The 20050-nt window shown below is 44.7% G+C and overlaps 1 protein-coding gene and 1 long non-coding RNA gene across 6 annotated transcripts in view; one reads left to right on the forward strand and one right to left on the reverse strand.

Annotated features, from left to right (window-relative positions):
• PIP5K1C (phosphatidylinositol-4-phosphate 5-kinase type 1 gamma) overlaps nucleotides 1-12599 on the forward strand; it is a 145971-nt gene extending 133372 nt beyond the window's left edge. The window contains exons 16-19 of one of the 5 annotated variants that reach the window (XR_011168117.1): nucleotides 649-781; nucleotides 6560-6643; nucleotides 7000-8290; nucleotides 8401-12599. Coding sequence is in view for 4 of the 5 variants with exons in the window: in XM_069086869.1 (XP_068942970.1) it covers nucleotides 649-781; nucleotides 6560-6658 (232 nt within the window). In the remaining variant the exon portion in view is untranslated. The other 4 variants (XM_069086870.1, XM_069086871.1, XM_069086869.1 and 1 more) reach the window with 4 other exon arrangements.
• On the reverse strand, nucleotides 7546-20035 carry LOC138160270 (uncharacterized). Its single transcript, XR_011168118.1, has 3 exons — nucleotides 19468-20035; nucleotides 8054-8142; nucleotides 7546-7678 (listed from the first exon to the last, which is right to left on the reverse strand). It is a non-coding gene; the product is annotated as an uncharacterized lncRNA (long non-coding RNA).
• Between the last annotated feature and the right edge of the window lie 15 nt (nucleotides 20036-20050).

Here is a 20050-nt window from a genome sequence, read left to right on the forward strand (position 1 = left end):
CCCTCTTTTGTCCATTCATAGGATGTTTTTTTTTCTTAAAAGTTTTGGTTAGCAAAATTTTATGCCACTAATTGCATAATGAAAAAGGTAAAACAAATTTTAGCTTAAGAACCAATTGATCAACACTGATACGTTGTTAGCAATAACTTAGATACATCTTACATATTCCAGGACTACACACATTACCATTTGTCCCTCACAATAAGCCTTTAGAGATACATGAGTATTATTATCCCCATTTTACAGAGAAGACTGAGTCTCAGAGGGGCAGTGACATATTCAGAGATACACAGTTTAGTAAGAGACAGAACTAGGATTTGAAACCCAAGTGTTCTGATTCCCAGTTCCTCCTGCTCTCCTCCACTGCACTTCCTGCGCCCCTCGTGTATGCTTAGCATGGCCCTAGGCACTGGGTTACCAAAGAAGTAGATGAGAAGTTTGTGCACAAGGTAGGACTGTCATCAAGGATGAGGGAGCTCAGAGATGGGGAAGAATAGGAGCAAAGTTTGAAGGTGCAGGGAAATGGCCTCCCGTGCTCTTTTTCAGACCGATATCCCGGGGTCAGCTCATTCTCCCCCACCTGGGCAGTGCATCCCTTCCCTGCCCATCCCCTACCCTACCAGTCATATTTCCCACCCCCATATGCAGGGAAGAGGCTTCTTCTGCCAGCATTATGGTCACACCCCCGGCCACCGTGGAAGTGGAAACCACCAGCCAGGCCTCAGAGCCAGCCAGCCAGGCCTCAGATGAAGACGAGGCACCTGTCACAGACATCTATTTTGTAAGTCTCTGCTGTGTCCCCCTCAAGGGGCCAGGCTTGTTTACTCCTCTGCCTTCCTCTCATAGTCAGGAAGGGTGGTTTAAGAAGGCAGTTTTAAAACCCCTGGGTATCCGTCTCCTCCCATAAACACCACCAGTTGTTTAAAATCCCACAGCAAAGGGAAGTATCTCTTGAATAGGAACTGCCCCAGAAGAGTCCTCTCCAGGGGTAAAAGCTCAGCCCTTTCCCCACTGCATATTGATTCTCACATAGTATTTCTGAAGACATGTGCATGTGAAGAGAGCTTGGTGCTGTATTAAAAGTTCAAACAATGCAGCCTGGTACCTTGTCAATGAAAAAGGGCTCACTTGCCCCAGACACTAAAAATATTTGTCCAGGTTGGTTCTCACTCAGGCACAGCTCTCTGATGGATGGGCCATTGAGGCATGGGGACTCGGGACAGAGCTGAGCCCAGATCCTTGCTGCCATGTCCTTCTGAAAAGAAGGCATACAGCACTGAATGGCCATGCTCATTCTTCTTAAGCCAATAAATGAGAGAGGCGAGGGTGGCAGACATGAAATGTTGGGTAGTCTGAGCCACTCAGCTGTAGTGGTTTGGGGATCTATGTACATTTCTATAAGCCTACAGATATCGTAAAGCAGTTTCTGAGACTGCTAATTGACCAGCTCAGCTCGTTCCTTGGGAAAAAGTGAATGCACCTGAACTTAGTTGGGTAAAATCAGGTGGGATGTGGGGTGGGAATTGGGGTGGGGGTGGGGAAAGGCCCAGGAGGAAGCAGGGGGAGCGACTATGGGGAGGGAGTAATGTGCTTCAGCTAAAAGATCTTGAGCTATTAGTCATATTATGTTGAAAATCAGCCCCAGTTCATTACCTTCAGGACGTCTTAGGCTGTGGCGTGGTGAACTGATTCCCAGCGAGGCCCTTGACCAATTCTGTTCCCTTTCCCTGCAGGCAGATGCATTAGACGATACCGAGGAAGCCTAGTTCTGAGACCAAGGGAGTAGGTGAGGTGGTCTCTGGGTGGCAGGAGAAGACTGGGGTACCCCAATGTTAGGTTCCCTGGGGCAGTTCCTCACAGCTGCCAAACACCTGGCTGAGAATTTTGGTGGGGCGGGGGGGTGGCCAAGGGAAGGGGACCTGCTCTTGAGAATCCAGCCCTGGGCTGCAACAGGATTTAAAAAAAGAAAGGCCATCTGCCCGAAGCTGCCCCGCTGTCATCCCGGCCCGTCTGGAGTTTTCCATACTCATCTCTGCATTCCTGCGTGGGCCCAGCATACTGAGCCTATGCCTCCATGGCCAAGATCAGAGTCTCCTTCACCACCAGGAGAGCCCTTGGTCTCCATGAGCCAGAGGCCTCCCCATATCCTGCTTGTCCTTCTGGGCACACCTCTTCCTCTCGTCCACGTGTGGCTCATCTGTTGCTGAGGAATGCCTGTCCATTGGAGAGGAAAGCGGCCTAGTCTCTGAAGCTTTGCTTCTGTGTAGTTTTTTTTCCAAGCATGCCTTTTTATACCCCACTTGCTACTTCTTCCTAATGCTCCCCCATGTTCTTTCTTTCTCTGGGAGCTAGGGAGGGGCAGGGGCAGCTGACCACACTTTTTAAGTTGCCTGGCTCTCCCCTCCTGGCTGGAATGGGCCTCCTGGTAGCTCCCACTTGACTTTCTCTGAAGAGCTGCTCCTCCACTCCCACCCTGAGAAGCAAAGAATGAAGCTCTTAACTTTGTCTTCATTCCACTCTATTAGGCTCTCATCCTCATCCTCTGTGATTCTTTTTCTTCTTGAGCAATAGTTTTGTGTTTGGTGTTATACCATCCTGTGTATGACTTGGTGTGTGTGTGTGCGTGTGCGTGTGTGTGCCGCACGTGTGTGTTATATGTGTGCACGAGTACGTGTGCGTACGTGTGTGTGCGCGCATGCGTGTGTGTACAGCCGGATTGGGGCAGCAGGGGTGACTTGGGAAACAAGAAATTCATAGCAGAGTAATAATAAAAGCAGTTGGGTTTTTGGGTGCATTTTTCAGTTTACAAAGCACTTTTCTCAAAATAGCCTTTTTCTCAAAATACCCTTTAAAAGGTAGGTAGGTAGGTAGGTAGCAAAAGGTGCTTGTTTCCCAAGCAGAGAAGCTGGTTAACAGTCCCACAGAGAAGGCCTGGGAGAAAAATGGAACCTCCACAGGATTTTCACCATGAAGTAAGTGTATCCAAGGATGTGCAGGGCACACGTACTTTCTTCCAACCAGGTGGTAGAAGGCTCAGGGCTCTGCTGTTTCCATCATTGGTTCTGTCAACCAGCTCGTCCCGTTGGGACCTCCAGCCTCCTAGCCTACCTTTCAGCTGCTTTTCACCTCCTTGAGTAATTAATTTATTTTCACTCCATCCTTTCTCCTCTGTTTCCTTTCTCCCCTCCTTTGCCCTGCCGCCATCCAGTTCACGGATGGGAGGTACTGGATTTACTCTCCCCGCCATCGCCGACTCCGGTCCATCATGCTGTCCCCCTCCAGGACTGTAAGTGAACCCAGCCTTAGCTTGGACACACCAGATCGAGCTGACCCCACCTCAGTCAGTTTCCATTTGAACCCTATGATGCTGTTGCCACCCTTCGACACTAATGCCCCTCTTCTCCAAGCAGTACTAAATGGATTTAAGACTGATTACCCCCTCCTCACCCTCACCCCTAGAGGGGAAATGGGTTACCTGGAAAATAGCACCTTGCCTATTTTGAAAGGCAGAATACATACAATTAAGAGATCAATTTTATCATTTCTGAATGATAAAATAAGCTTTCCATTGCCAAAAGAATCACTAAAAAGTAGCCTTTTTAGTAGTACTTTTCTCTCAAAAGTATTTCACATCTTTCCCCACAACACATGTAAATTAGGTGGGAGCAGGGTTCAGTAACCTCATGTTTTCACATAAACTAAAGCCCAGGCTCCTCCAAGTTACATAAGTCTATGATGGAGCCTGGGCTAATCAGAACACATGTTTCAAGATTCCCAGGTAATTACTTTTTCCACTTAAACCATACTTCTTCTCTTCTTTTAGAGAATCAATTTAGGACCCAATGAGGATAAGCAGCTTGATCCAAGTCAGTAAATTTGCAACAGGACATGAGAAAAGAAGCTGCTAGTCTAGAGGTTTATTATTTATTTAATCATCTCATAGTTCTGTGTGTCTTTTTAATCAAGTCAGCAACTGTTTACTAATATCTACTGTGTGCAAGGTCCCCTAAAAGGGTCAGAGTTGCTGCTTGTCCCCATATTCTTTACAGTCCAGTGAAAGAGAAAATATGTGCAAGCAAAAACCAAAATAGCAGTACCTAAAAAAGTAGCTAGTCCAACAGCCCAAGAATTGGGTCCTAAATTGGATTAATTGCCAAATGAATGGAAAAGACAGAAACAAAGGAGAGATTGGTGTGAGCTGGAGTTGGTCAGAGAAGGTATCCTGGAGGAGGTCCCTGGGAGCTGGTTCTTGAAGGATGAGCAGGATATGAATAGGTTCCCAGACTGTTGGAGCTGGGAAAGCAACATTAGAGATCACCTAGTCCAACCCCCTCATTTTACAGGTGAGGAAACTGAGGCCCAGCGAGTTTCAGTGACTTGCACAAAGTCACACAATGGGTAAGTGGCAGAGCCAGACCTCATAGCCAGATTTTCTAAGTTGAGTATTTTTCCATAATGCTGCATACCACGGTAGTGGGCATAGGAGCAGAAGCAAAAATACAGAACTGGGAAGGCAGCAACCAAGGTCAAGATAAGTTAGGTCAGTTTGGCTGAAGTAGAAGACTCAAAGAGGTTAAGCATGGAAAACATGCATTTCTAAACTAGACTAAGATTTTTTACTTGATTCTGCTTATAATGAAATGAGTATGTGACCAGATCTTCTCCTTCTTCAGCTGGCTTACTAAAGACCTGAAGAATGGAGGGCTGGTGGCTTTGCACCTTTAGGGGTTATTAATTCTTAGCTAGTCTTTCAGCATCTGAGAGAGGATGCCTTGCACCCAGCTCTGGCTCTCAAATGAAGTACCAGGAGGGATGCCAGTCTTGGATCTAGAGGGGGTTGCGTAGGTTTTAAAAAAGTAGTATCATAAGTCTAGCCCATGATATTGGAGAAATACGGGGACCTGAACCACTTTCAGAATAATAGCCACCATTTGTATAGTACTTTAAAGTTTGAAAATAACTTTATTTTGTTACCTCATTTGAAACTCACCACAACCCTGTGAGGTATGTACCTCAAGTTAATATTGTCCCCATTTACAGATGAGGAAACATGCTTAGAGAGAGAGAGAGAGATCAGCTGGCTTGTTCATGCTCCAATAACCAATGTTGAAGGTAGGATGCGACCCCAGGTGTCTCTTGACTCCTTGTTCAGTGCCCACCATTTCCACTACTTTCAAGCTGAAACCCCAGCACCAAGGGAGAAAAACCCTGCTTCTCTTGACTGAGAACAGGAACAGGCTTGGCTCTCATGACCACAATTTCTACCTGGGACTTTTCTTTACTAGGCTTGTTCCCAAGCTTTAGGGTGGCAGCCACCTCTCCCATCCTATCTCTGTCACAATATGTAAGGAATCTCTAAATGTTGCCACAGGCTAGGGTATGGTTGGAGGACAAGGAGAGGAAGAGGACTTGGTATTTACATGGGGTAGAGAGGTCACCTGAAACTTGACCTTTCCTCATTCCATATAGGTATGGCTCAGGTGAGGAGAGAGGGACTGCAGCATCCCCACTGGAAGCCCAGTTTCCCTGTTTTCAAGGCAGGATTAGTGGGCAAGGCTGAGATCGACAGACTGACAGGGATTCCCTGCGAACTATGTTTTGTTCATGTCAGGTTTAAACTGTGTTATTAGCTATCCTGAGGGATCTCTCTGGCTCAGTATTACTAGCCAAGCCAGAAAAGCCAAAGTCCATTCTTCTTTATCTCATGCTGGACACTCTAAGTGTCTAAGTCAGTGCCCGAACACTACATTCCCTTTTGACTTCAGGCTTCAATTAACAGGACCTCCCTCCCAGTTCCCCAGGAAAGCAGTTGCAGCAGAATCAATAGCTTGTTAGGCCTGATATCGCCTCTTAATTAAACACAAGTTATTCCTTCCTGATTAAGAAGTAGAAGAGAAATCCCAGGTCTGTAGCCTGGTCTCACTACAGGTACAGTCGGGCACTCTGAGGAGGGCTCTTTAAAATTAAAAACAAGTTCTCTTTGTTACCTTCCTTTTTTGTCTCCAGTCTCTCTGTCCGCCTACTGTCCAATGCGTTGAGTTAACTAACTGCTTCCTTTGCATACTACCCAAATTAACCCAGTCTACCTTGCTAATCTGTGCCTCCCTCCCCTGCTCTAGATAATTTCCACCCCCATCCCACCCCCTGTTAGCCTGGCATTCTCAGTGGATTCACTTGATATCCTAGCACATCCATTTCCACAGCATTAAAGGTACTGAGTCATTAAATAGGCAGTAACTTCTCAAGCAGTCAGCTCTGCCCTTCCTTGGCCCTTCTGTTCAAGGCTAAACCTTTCCTAGAATTGTTCCAGGGGTAGGGACTCAGGTATGTATCAGCGCCGTCCTTTGGAAAGGGGCCATACCTATTAACATGGTGAGAAAGGTCCCGAGAATGCAAACTCTTCAGAGAAAGCTGTTCTTTGCCTTCCAGTTTACTTGTTCTTACTCTTGAGTTTCCTACTCTTTTATTTTTCTCCTTTTTTTTCTTTTCTCCTTTTTTCTCTTCCTTGCTCCCTGCTCTGCTGCTGCTCCTCTTGCATCTCCCCCGCCGTCTCTGGCAGCCCACCGATGAGAGGAGCTGGGTTTACTCCCCACTCCACTATAGCACGAAAGTCCACTCAGTCTCTGATGATGAGAGCGATACAGTAAGTGTACCATAAAAGTGCCCTGGTGGGTTAGCAGGGAATTTGGGGCTGTCTGGCCTGCGTCCTGGTTCCTGGCCTCTTGCAGCCACTGACCATGTGCTCTTTGTGGGTGGAGACCTCTGGCCATCTCCTAGTCCAGCTCATCCCAAGCATTTCCTGGCTCTAAAAAGCAAGTGCTGGGCAGTTCAAAGCCTGGATTAGACCAACACATTTCCCACATTTCTTGGGGAGAGGGAGGCCATGAAACTATGGATTTGTGCCATCCATAGCCCTCCCAGTGGGTTAGAAATATGTGGGAAGGAGCCTCATTTCCTTCTTCAGTTCTTTCACACTTTTTCCCTTTTGCTTCTTTGCAGTAATTTCTATGCAGACATGAAGCCTGAAGCCAAGCTTAGTCCCCTCTCCAGGTTGCCGTGTTACCACCCTTGTGTTGATATCCTGCCCATCTGGGCTGGCCATGAGGGAGTTTGCCGACTCGCTGCAGCACAGGACCCCCTCCGCCAACGCGCATCCTACTGGAACCCTGCCTGAGCCTCCTATCCTCGTCCTTTCTTCCCACTGACCAATTCAACCGTGACCATCCTGGGACCAATGGCAACTGACTGAAAAGACTCAACTCCCTAGCCCAGAATGCCCAGAAGAAAAGAAATCAGTGGGGTGAAATCGAAGTGAAGGCAGTTTTTCCCCTGGGCACTCCTGTAAACTACCTATGAGTGTGTGATACTGTGAACCTTTTTAATTTTTAAATCATGTATTTATTTTGGGTCTTGAATCTTTGCACACAGACACAGCAGCACAGATGTGCTTTTTCATCTGATTAATTGCACTTTCAGTTCCTCTCTGTACTACATGTATATCATGAGATCACATGAAACCTCACTGGAGTTTTTAAAAGGGTAATTCACCTTGGCTTTGTGGGTGGGCTGGGGCTGGGTTTCGGTATGCGTTTGGTCAGGGGAGAGACAAGGTCCCCTATGTGGCACCTCCATCTGAAATCTGTGCTCCAAGCCTCCAGACTGTTGAATTGCCAGTGACCTATAAAGTGAGTTGGGTCGTTGGCATAGGAAAGAGGGAAGGGATTGTTCCTGGCTTTTCCTCATCTATACAGCATCACACCCCCTTCCTCATCTTCCTCAGCATTCTGAGAATGCTCTGTGTGTCAAGACATTGCTGTCCCTATCTTTGTATGGATTACTTAGCCTCCTGTTGGAGCTCAGTGAGTCACCCTCTGCATGGCATGGGCCTTCTAACAGGCATCTGATGTGCCCTGGGGCAGGTGTGCAAATAATTGCTGCCCAGTCTCTGGGAATCAAGTCTGGATGTCACACCACACCTCCCCCTCCCCCCAGCTCCACATGGAGAGAAGACTCATCCTCTCTGAACATGTGCGCAAAACAATCAGGTGACTACCTGGCAGCAAGTCAGCCAACAGCTTCCATTCAGTCCTTGGGACAGATGCTCACTTCCTTTTTGAAGGCCCTGCCAGCTCCCACTCTTGTCTAGAAGTAGCATGGGGAAGATGGAGAAAGCAGTGTTTATATTGTTGCAGAGGAGCCTTTGGCATCATGTCCTCATCCAGAATGACAGTGTGTTCCCCTGCTTTATAGAAGCAGGAGCCTGACACGAGCTATATGCCTTGATGTGAAGGTAAGGACTCTGCTTTGCTAGAAGCTCTCGGTAGCCAAGGGGTGTGGCAAGTTTAAGAGCTCTGCCTTTGGATTTGGAAATGGATTTATACCCCCTTTCTCTTCCTGCAGATTTGGTTCCACTGGCCAGAAGGGAAACATTTTGACATCACCTACTGGCTGCTCTTGAAATATTGATGTGTTCTACCTGGTGCTCCTGAGGTGTGGCATTCCCTAGGGGACTGACCAAGGGCTCAGAGAGTCCTTATGTCTCCCGCACCTCTTTATGGCCCAAAGTGGCTACCCCTCTGAGAGGTACGGAGCCTATTCCTTTTACTCAGAGCTAAGAATTATGGACTTCTTAATACAATTATGACAAATTATTGAATTCCAGAAGAGACAAAGGCAATGTTGGGAAATTTTTCCACTAAATGTTAAAGCAGTGGCTTCATTAAAATTTAAGCCACTCCGGGAGGGGAAGGAGTGGGCAATAGCAAGAAAATCAGGAAATTGTGCACAAGAGACTTGATGGGACAGTTTATAATTAAAGCAAGGTATAATTGTTGAAATGGCAGTATAGGTCAGCAACAAACGGGGCTCTAATCCACTTTTCAGGAACTTTCAGAGACAGTTTTTCACCCTTAACACAACCCCAAGAACCCTTTCTCTTCCACCACCTTTCCCTCCAACTGCATGTATGTCTCTGGCAGACAAATTGATTGGCAGATCATAAAATTATTAAGGGCAGACCTCAGAAGCTTTACCCAGAGCATATGTAAGGTGTCATGACTAACCTGTATGCTTGCCTACCTCACCCTCACTAGGCCTGGCAGGGAGGGAAGCAAAGGGTCTATTATTGGTCTAGGAGATTAAGCTCTTCTCTTCTTTGAGACTGTCTACAGAAACAATGCTTAAACTAAGGGCTAATGAGTGGTTTGGTTATTTTTGATGGTAGGGATAAAAAACAATTTACAGTATAGATTAAAGAAAGCAGAGACCATTCTTTGGGAAAGGGAGAGTGAAGGAAGAGGAGGCACTACCAGCCACAATAAGGAAATAGATCTAATAGTGCAGCAACATTAATTAGAACATTTTTTTCCAGATCCTACATTAGAATTAAGTTAGAAGGGGCGGCCAGGTGGCTCAGCGAGTAAGAGCACCAGCCCCAGCGTCGGGATGACCTGGGGATCAAATCCGGGCTCTTATACTTGGCACCACACCCAGAAATAACTGGCCGTGTAACCTTGAGCAAGTTACTTAACCCCAGTTGCTTTAAAAAAAGAAAAAGAATTAATTTAGAAGCATGACATTCCATACTAGAATCTTTCCAAGGTGAAAAGAAGCTGATTTGATAAATCCCCTTTACCAGCTCCCAACTCTCCTCTCCACCTATTGAATAGTACTTTGTGTATGTATTTATGAGGTTTTTAATCTTCCATTAGCTTCTTGTCACCTGCACTGCACTATCTGATTGCACTAATCATCAGTATCTTATAGAAATTAGCCTAAAAGACAAGAATGTTTGGGCAATGAACTTTATCAGGCTGGAGGTAGGGTCCCTTCAGGGGAGGGAAGCCAGGGGGATCCATGTGGTCACCCTTTTCCTGGTCTCTTGAGAAGGTTTTTGTTGTTCTTTTCTTAGCCCTGTGATAATTTGCAGTCAGATGTAGTGGCTTGTAAAAGTTGTTTTACATCTTTACCCAACAGAAGGCCTCAAATCTAAATCCTTGCCCCTGCCCCTTTTAGAGGTGGATTTAAATGTAAATTCCCATTCCCCTTCCACCAACTCCCAACTTTCACATTATCCCAAGAAATTGTGATCTTAAGTCTCGTTCAAGGAAGCCCCATGGGGCATGTCAATAGCATTTAGGCCTTGCTGTGAGTTACAAGGTAAGGAAAGGGACCCATGCTTTTAAGTCAGGGCCTCCTAGGATACATTCATCAAACCATCACGGAATGTTCAAGTAATAGTGAAAAGGCAAGAAATCAGAACTGGGAGGGAATAGATAGGAGCTTACATTGAAGTACAGTAGGAACAAACACTCAATTTATGCCTTTGAAAATTTCTGCTGAAAGACTGAGGAAGGTGAACTATGGGGGTAGTCTCTAAGATGTGGGATATTAAACAGCCTTGCAACTCTGGGTTTCAGTTCAGCCGAAAGTCCTGCTCTTGGGTTACCTCTGCTGGACCCTCTATACTATTTGCACAGTTACCTCTGTTACAAGAAAAACCAACTGACCTCATTTTGTGGCTGGAAGCTTACTTTGAGTTCTGTTGAGTACTGCATATACATAAGCTTATTTTCCATCCCTCTCCTCCAAAGGAGACCTTGGTGATGTGGGGTGGTGTGGAGAAGCTAGCTGATTTGCATCTACTACTCTTTAATCTGCATTCAGGAAGGAAAAGGTCTCCCATCCAGCTTCCTGGCAAAAGGAAGAGTGGGCCTTGGCCCACTTAGAGGTAATGGGGTTGTTGGGCATCTTGTACTTCAAATGGTGCATATTGGGCTCAAACCCTCTGAGGCTCTGAGGAGCTGTGCACTTGGACCAACATAAATATGAATGTTGCACCCCAGTTTAACATATCCTACAAGGGTCTTTTTGTGCACCCCAGAAAGAACACTGCGTCTGCCAGGAACTGAACAGAAATATTTATTGATTACATTATGGAGTCCCCACCAAGGGCCTTTCTCACCATGATACAATGTAATGGTTCCTTCTGACCAGTGCCCCATCCAGCAAACACAAGGAGGTATCAGAAGGTCCAAGATGGCAGCTGGTCCAGACCTCCTATTGATGGGCTACCATTTGAGGCCAATGAACCGCTAAAGCAGTATTCCCCAAAGAGCAGCCCTAAGTGAAGCCTCTAAACATCTCAGGAGTTGAACACACACAGACACACCCCAGTTACTTATTTTTCCCATAGAATGGAGTCATCCACAAGGAGGTGATGAATCCTGATTGTCAAGTGTCATAACTCAGTGGCCCTAGGTTTTCCCTAGTCTCTCCCAGCCCCCAACCCAACACATTAAAATGATTTGTTGCATATCAATTCCACTTGGCATTGTTGGGCTAACCAAGAGGGAGAATACAAGAGTTCTTGGGGCAGGGGAAGAGAGGGAATGATAATGGACCAAGGGATGATTTATCATTCTGGGACCCTCCCCAAGAACTCAGAACAGCCAATTTGCCCCCAACCCTCACTTGTCTTCAGATTCCCTGAGGTCTTGTCCTCCTTCCTGGGAAAGGCAAAACCCTTAACTCAGGCCTATCAAGGTTGCTTCTGATTCTGGAAGTCTCTAGGTGACACAAGAATAAAAACTCCTGCAGTCCCTGTCATTTCTTGAGTCTTACTCTCTAAGAGTATCATGTTACAAATGTATGTAAGTAGGTATGTAGTTTATCATATATGGGGGGAGGGGGGAGGGGAAAGAAAAACCCCAGACTTCTGTTGAGAGTCATGTTTCTATTTTTGCTTTAAGACATGAAGGCCCTCTTTTGAAACCCTTTCCCCCAGAGAGCTGTAAATTGATGCTAATTATTCTTTTCTCAGTTGGCGGCATTAACTTTAGTCTCATTGAGGAGAGGGAGAAAAGGCAAGACAAGACCTATTTATAATGTCTAGTGAATGAATTGCCTTACCCTTTGAGGATGACTCCCAGAAACCTGCTTGTTCTCCCTCGAGTGTCAAAGCTGTACATACTCTCCTGAATGACATGAACCCTCTCCTCACCTGTCTGGTCTCCAGTGGCTGCTGTTGCTAAGAAAGTGGATGGTGTTTGAATTCTTGTACTGTATAAAAGGCATTTCTCTGATATCATTTAGGCTGCAATCCTCCTCACAACCATCCCGAACCTAGACAGCCCGACTTTAGCTAATGCAATACGCGTGGTTACTGATGGAGCCTTTTCCACTCTACTGTTTGTCACTGCAGACTTGCAGCTTGTATTCTGCTCACCCTTGGGTTACTCCTGTTTGTTCTCTCTACAGTAGCTCCTTGTTGGCCTTCTTCTGGTGGCAAAATTGCATTGATGTCTGACTGATCCAGTCTCAACAGCGTAACTGATTTAAACAAACAAAAACCTTGTGTGTCTTAATCCTCAAAGAGGGTTCCCATGTACTCAATCCCCCTTTTGTCTGGTATTTGACAATCGAGGCGTGGCCTCCTCTTTCACGCTGTCTCTCAAGCCCAGAACCGTGAATTCTGTAGACCCTTGCCACCACTGCTGACACAGAATAACACTTGTATGCAAATCCCCTGTCCTGACCTTCCTTTCCCCACCTCTTTTTACTTTGAAAAGGTGATCTCTAATAAATAAGGTGACAAAGCACTGGTCTCTGCCATGTGTGCGTGTGTGTGTGTATGTGTGAGTGAGTCTCCTTTTGTTTGACCCTGTTTGAAAGCATTTTCAGAGTCAAAGAATATCTGGGATGAAAGAGACTTCAGAGCATAGAATGGGAGAGCTGAAAAGGGCCTTAGAACGCAGCCCATAAAACTGGGAGGAGCCTTAGAAGTTTAGGGATGACTGATTTTACCAGTAGAGACCCAGGGGGAGAAACTTCTTAAGAGCCTTGCTGAGTTTGTGAGAGAGCAGGAAGGAATAGTAGTGAATGCAGCAGGCCTGGGTTCAAGACCTGCCTCTTCTTTGTACTTGCCCTGTCATCTTGGCAGTTCACCCAACTCTTCCAGAACTCAGGTTCCTCATCTTTAAAATGGGAGTGAGAGAAGATGTCCTATCTACCTTACATGAAAGAGTATACAAAACATTCTTTGAAAGCATATTAACAAACTCTGAATATAAGAAATTGCTACCTCATTTGACCCTCACTACACTAATTCTTTCCCCCACCCAGTTTACAAATGAGGATGATGAGAGGAGAAGGGGATGGAATAAGCACCTACTATGTGCCAGGCACTGTGCTAAGTGCTTTATAAATATCTCATTTGATCTTCATAATAACCTAGGGAGGTAAGTGCTATTATCTCCACTCTATGGTTGAGGTAACTGAGGTGGAGGTTAAGAGACTTGCCCAGAGTCATACAGTGTCTGAGGCTAGATTTGAACCCGGATCTTTCCAACTCCAAACCCAACACTTTTCACTGCCTCTAACTTGGACTTCCTAGCACAGGACCCTTAACCACTGCACTACACCATAGTAATCTATGATAAGGCCTGTGCCTGTAGCAGTAGGGGCTACAAAGATGAATGAGACGTAATCCCTGATTTGGGGGACTCCTGGTCTACCTTAGGGGCCAGAATGTATACACATGAAGAACTCATCAAGCAGCCACAATCCACAGCAACAATATAAGTGCGCACTATGTGAGTGGCACAGAAAGGAGAAGCTATAGGATCTTAAAGGAGCAAGGAAGTGGCCCCTGGGACCTGAATGGGTTTGGAATCGTGGGGCTTAGAGGACGGGCTTCAGCAGAGGCAGGAATGTATCTGGTGTATTTAGAATGTGGGAATTAAGTCCTACAGCTGAGGAAACCTGCAAGGAAACAGGAAAGTGAAGGTAAGAAAGGAATGGGGGGCTTTTACTATGAGGCCATGGGAAAAGACACTTGTAGCAATGAGAACTGCTGATGTGTCTGTAGGGAGGGATGAGCTGAGTGGGCTTCCCATTTGAGAGAGACTGAAAGGGAAGGAATTTGAGGCAAGGTGATGGGTTAGGAGATATTAGCAATGTTCAAATTCAGCAAAAACCTGTTCTCTAAAGTACCTATGTGCAAAACATAGTACAAGATGCTAGAAAAGACATAGTCCCTTGCCCTTCTCTTGGAGATTAGTCTAATAAGGGAATGAAAACACTGTAAGACAATCCCCCAGACAGTAATTGCCTTATTCAAAACACTTTCAGGAATTCTACTTTAAAAGCATCTCATCAACAGGCCTGTGTTCTCTGCCTCTAACACCCTCCACCAATTTTGTTTTCCATCTGGGCCCTGAACCCAGGGTACCATTCTTACTGAGCTTGGTGACCCTGCAGCTACATGGAAACCTGAAAAGCCTCTCTAACCCCCTAGTTCTCCTTTCTAGGCCACAGTATCCCCACAGGGTGCTGAGACAGAGCAGCCACAGAATTAAGTCTGAATAGAAGCTGGTAGTTTGGAGGGAAAGCATGAGGGGGTTAACTAGATTTGGGGGGATAGGGCCCTGGCAACACAGCACCTGCTAACAAAACTATCGGGGACTACATCTGTTTGGGCAAGTCACATAACCCCTCTGGGCCTCAGTTTGCTCACCTGTAAAAATGGTTTGGACTAAATGGCCTCTAAGGTCACTGCCAGATCCAAATCTATGATCTTACAAGTATGGAATATTGCATACTCTGTTCGCTGTGTTGCTTAATCTGAGTTGCCACATTTTCTTTGTTTCACAGGAAGGCTCACTAGGTTTGGGAATAGGAAGGACAGCAGTATACTGGGCAATGACTATGATGATTTAAGGACAGTAGGCATCGACACAACTTTGACAAATTGAATAGTAAAACGAAGAAGCTAGTAGACAGCAGCTTCATCCTTTGGTGACCTCGCCCTGTAAAACCTTACCTGGCCTAGCCCCACCTCAGGGGCTGGTATTGTGGTATCTTCCCCCATCACTCACCCCAACGGAATAGGCCTCATCATTAGACACTGGTAGTGCTACTTGTTCTGTGGGTCAAAGTGCCCACTACACTCAGTGAGAAGCCATCAAACGTCAGAACTAGAAGGGTCCTTGGAATACAGAGCAGACTCAAGGCTGCTAAAGGCTCAAGATTCAAGGCTAAAGCATAGCCTGGCAAAGCTGGGAGGGTCCTTATATAGGTCATCAAGTTTACGGATGAAGGCAGCAAAAAGAATAAGCGATGCCACTGACTGAGAGCATGGGGGAGGAGAAATCTTATGAGAGAGCTAAAGGAAATTGATCCAGACATAATCAACAAATATTTATTGAACATATATAATATGCCAGGCACTGGAGATACAAATAGGAAAAAAAAAACCTACAGACAAGGTGCCCACATTCTAATGAAGGAGACAAGAAGTACATAGGTTAAATATTATTTTCAGTCCTGACTCCTTGTGGCCCTATTTGGAGTTATCTTGGCACTATCCCAACGCTCTATCCACTGGGCCACCTAGCTGCCCACATTTGCACCATTAATATAAAGTGAATAAATACAAATCTGCATCAAGTAGTTAAATCCAAGGTAGTCTGAAGGAGGACATCAGCAGTTGAAGGGATTGGAAAAGCTTCATGCAGAAGATGGTTTCTGAGTCAGCAGGGAGGAGGATGTGCATTCCAGGCACAGGAGACAAAGGCAGAGAATGGGGAAACTGTGTCATATGTGAGGAACAGGGAGAAAGCCAGTTTGGCTGGACTGCAGAGTATGGGGGGGAGTGAGTAATGTCTAATTTAGAGAAATTAGGAAAGATGGAAGAACAAAAGCATTAAATTTGTACAGGTAATCTTCCAAGGATATAGCAGGCAGTTTTCAAAGGCAGAAAGATGAAATAACCATATGAAAAAATGCTCCAAATAATTACTAACATGGTAACATCATTACTAATAAAAGAAATGCACAATAAAACAACTCCTGGGTTTCATTGCGTATGTATCAGATTGACAAAGATAAAGGAGGATGTTGAAATAATTGGGCTTTAAGGTTCCTTTCAGATCTGAATCTATGAACTTATGGATATGCAACACTGCATACTCTAATGGTTGTGTCTCTTGGTTTCCGTTAATATTTCAAAGGAAGGCTCACTAAGGTTGTGGTAAGAATAGTGGAAGGGTTACAGGAAAAAAAGGCACATTAATATATTGTTGGCAGATCTATAAACTGATCCAACAATTCAGAAAAACAATTTGGAATATATTAGAAAGATCACTAATAAATATGAAGAATTCAAGAAGTTGTACAAGATATATAGACTACTAAAAGAAAGACATAACAACAAAAGTCATTCCCCAATTGAGAAGTGGTAAAAAGATATGAACAATCAGTTTTCAAAAAAAAAATGTACAAACTATTAACATATGAAAAGAATGTTCTGAATCATAAGAGAAAGACAAATCAAAACAAGGGGAAGAGTCAATGTTGGAGTGATTATGAAAAGCTAGTGATACTACTATATTGTTGGTAGAGCTGTGAATTGGTCCAACCATTTTGAAAATCAATCTAGAATAATAATAATATAGCTAGAACTAATGTAGCATTCTAAGATTTGTTAAATGTTTTTATCCTCACAGCAGTCCTGAAGGGTAGGTACCGTTATCCCCATTTGTGCAAAGAGAGTGAGAAAATGTCCATATCCTTTAACCCAGAGGCTTCACTACTAGGCATGTATCTCAAGGAGAAAGACTTCATTTTAACCAAAATATTCCCAGCAGCAGTTTTTGTGGTAGCAAAGAGCAGGAAACAAAGTAAATGATTGAGGAATGGCTAAAAACTTGTGATAGATAAATGTAACAATGAACATGCTGAATGCAAGGAAACATGGAAAGACATATGATTTAATGCAAAGTGAAGGAGGTAGAACCTAGAAAACATTTTATGACAAATATAATGGGGGGGAAAATCAAGAATCAAAATACCTCCAAATTATGACCAATTCTGACTCCAAAGGAGATATAAGATGCCTCCCTCTGATCCCTTGCAGAAGTGAGGGATGATGGGTGTGGATCACTGAATATAACATCAAATTTCTCCAATATGTTGATCACTTTTGCCTTAATTTTTTTTTCTTTACTTTTGAATCTGTTACAAAAGATGGCTCTCTGGGAAGGGATTGGGAATGGATGGATACAGTGAAAAATGTGGGTGATGTAAAAACAGAAGATATAAATAAAAGCTTGTATTTAAAAAGGAATTCTGGAGAACCTGGGAAAAGTGAATTCAAAGTAAAAAGAACCAGGAAAACCATTTTGACAATGACTATAAGGGGAAACATCAGAACTCTCATCAGTGCAAGACTAATAACTTTAAATAAAGGGCCTGACAGCAAAGCAAGCTTCCTCTTCCTCCAAGTAGGAAGGTGGTATGCTGTAGGTGTGGAATAGGGCAGTCATACATTCAGATACAGCCAAAGTGTTGATCTATGAAAGGATCAATACAAGTCTTTCCTTTCTTAATTTAATTCAACAAGCATTTATTCAACACATACTAGATGCAAAGCACTGGGCAAGGCCCTGAGGATACAAAGAGAAAAAAAATGATTCCTGCCCTCAAGCTGCTGACATTCTACTAGAGGGTTACAATATTTACGTGAATGTTGTTGTTCAGTTGTGGCTGACTCTTCTTGACCTCATTTGGGGTTTTCTTGGCAAAGATACTGGAGTGATTTGCCATTTCCTTCTCCAACTCATTATACAGATGAGGAAATAGGAGGCAGAGTTAAGTGACTTGCCCAGGGTCACACAGCTAGTAAGTGTCTGAGGACAGATTTGAAATCAGGAAGAGTTTTCCTGACTCCAGGCCTGGTGCTCTATTCACTTTGATAAATAATATAATGTAAATAAATAATATCACATAGATAAATGTAACAATGAACATGCTGAATATAATATAATATTTATAGCTGCACTATTTATATGTATAAAGGTAATGTAATTTGAGGGAAAAGGAGGGAATATGCATTTATATAATGACTACTATGTGCCAAGGACTGTGCTAATAAGCATTTTACAATTATTATCACATTTGATCTTCACAACAACTCTGGGCACAATTATTTTACAGATGAGGAAACTAAGACAAAGGTTAAGCGACTTGCCCAGGGTCATACAGCTAGACACAGCTGAGGCCAAATTTAAACCCAGATACCAGGCCCAGCTCTATCCATTGCCCCACCTAGGAGGGAATGCTAACTACAGGGGGATTAGGAAAGGCTTCCCATATGAAATGAACCCTGAGTTGAGCCTCCAAAAATACTAAGTTGGTCCATAAACATCTTAGTGAGTACTATGTGCCAAGCACTGTCCTCAGTGCTAGGGATACAAAGAAATGAAAAAGACAGTCCCTGCCCTCAAGGAGCTGTTTAATGGGGAAGACAACATGCAAAAAACCATATATACATAAGATATAAACAGGAAAAAGCACAAGTAACCAAAAGAGGGAAGGCACTAGACGGGGAATCAGAAAAGGTTTTCTGGAGAAAGCTAGGACTCCCTAAAAAGCAGAGAGTGAACATAAGCCTTGAGGGAACAGACTATGCAAAGCTGAGAGAGGCAAAGCTTAGTTTAGGAAACAGTTTGGTAGGAATGTAAGCAGGAAGGGGAGTAAGGTGAAACTGGTGGAACAATAGAGGGATTCAAGTACTAAAGTGAAGATGTTTGTATTTAATCTCGGAAGGAAGAGAGAGCCAATAGGATTCTTTAATGGAAATTGATAAGGTTAGACCAGTGCTTTAGTTAGATAATTTTTGCCAAGTGGAAAATGGGTTAGAAAAGGGAGGGATGGAAGCAAGGAGACAATTGCAGTAGTACAAGTGGGAGGGTCAGAAGCACGGTGGTAGTCAGTCATGTGGCTGGAAAGAGGATGGATGCCAAGAGTGCTTCGGAAGAATCAATACACACCTGGCAATTGACTGGGTACGGAGGGTGGAGGAAAAAGGAAATCTGGAAAACGAGACTCAGGTTTCTGAGTCACTAGATGGAGAATGACGCCCTCCATACCTCATCACCCCTAACTAAGACTATTAAAACAGCCTCCTAAAATTGGCCTCCCAGCCTAGTCTCCAAAGTCATTTTCATAAACTGCAGGCCTGATTATAATACCCTCTCCCAACAAACTCCAGTGGCTCCCTACTACCCATAGGAACAAATAGCAAGTCAAGAATCATAATAGCTAATGATTAATCATACGTCCAAGGCAACGTCCAAACGCCGGAGATTCAAAGAAAGGAGATAACAGTCCCTGCCCCCAAGAAACTCACAATCTAAAGGAGAAGAAGCCCCGTCTAACTTTTAAAGTTATTCACAACGGGGGCCCCTCCTACGGTTCCAGCCTCCACGCCCTCCAAAGGCTCAATGCTGCATCTCCCCACTCCGCGCTTTGGCACCGTCTCTCCGGCCAGGAATGCACTCCCCACCCTTGATATCCCTGGTTTTCTTCCAAAACTCAGCACAAACGCCGCCTTCTGCATGATACCCCTTTCCCATCCCCTCCCCCTGAGGCCACCCGTTCTCTGACGGGAAGACGTGGCGAACAAACCTTCATGCGCGCGTGGAGTCTCGTATGAGAATGAAAGCAGACACTGGACCGTATATCCCCAGCCCTTAGCACAGAACTTGGCACACAATAGGCGCTTAATGAATGCTCGTTGATTGATTGGGAAGCGTGGAAGAAATGGCTTTATAGGAAAAGATAAGTTTTGTTTCAAAAAGAAATAGTAGCAACCCACAGAAACTACTACGATATACTAATAGACAGAGACAGTTTTCCACCCAGACCGGGGTGGAATTGGAACCCAAGCAGTTTTCCAGGACCCCGCCTCAAATGACGTCACTTCCTGGTTGTCATCATCCAATGGAACTCTCCGCCGGGCCTCGGGCATAAAGGAGGCGAGGAGCCAGGGCTGTTCGAAAGATTGCCTGAGAAAAATGAATCACGAAGAGAAGGCGGCCTGGGCCACACCTGACCTTACTAGAGGAAAACGAAGGATAATTGGAAGTGGAAAAAAAAAGGGAAGAGGGTAGTTCTGGGTTTTGGGGGCGCGGTTTTGGGGGGTTGGTTTTTTTTTTTTTCATCAAACTGGCTCTGTCTAGGGCAGCCCTACTCTGCGCCGGGCAGAGAA

This window comes from Petaurus breviceps, unplaced genomic scaffold (genome assembly GCF_028583685.1).
Source record: "Petaurus breviceps papuanus isolate PSGF00001 unplaced genomic scaffold, PetGlider_PUasm1.0 180, whole genome shotgun sequence".
In the NCBI taxonomy this organism is placed as follows: domain Eukaryota; kingdom Metazoa; phylum Chordata; class Mammalia; order Diprotodontia; family Petauridae; genus Petaurus; species Petaurus breviceps.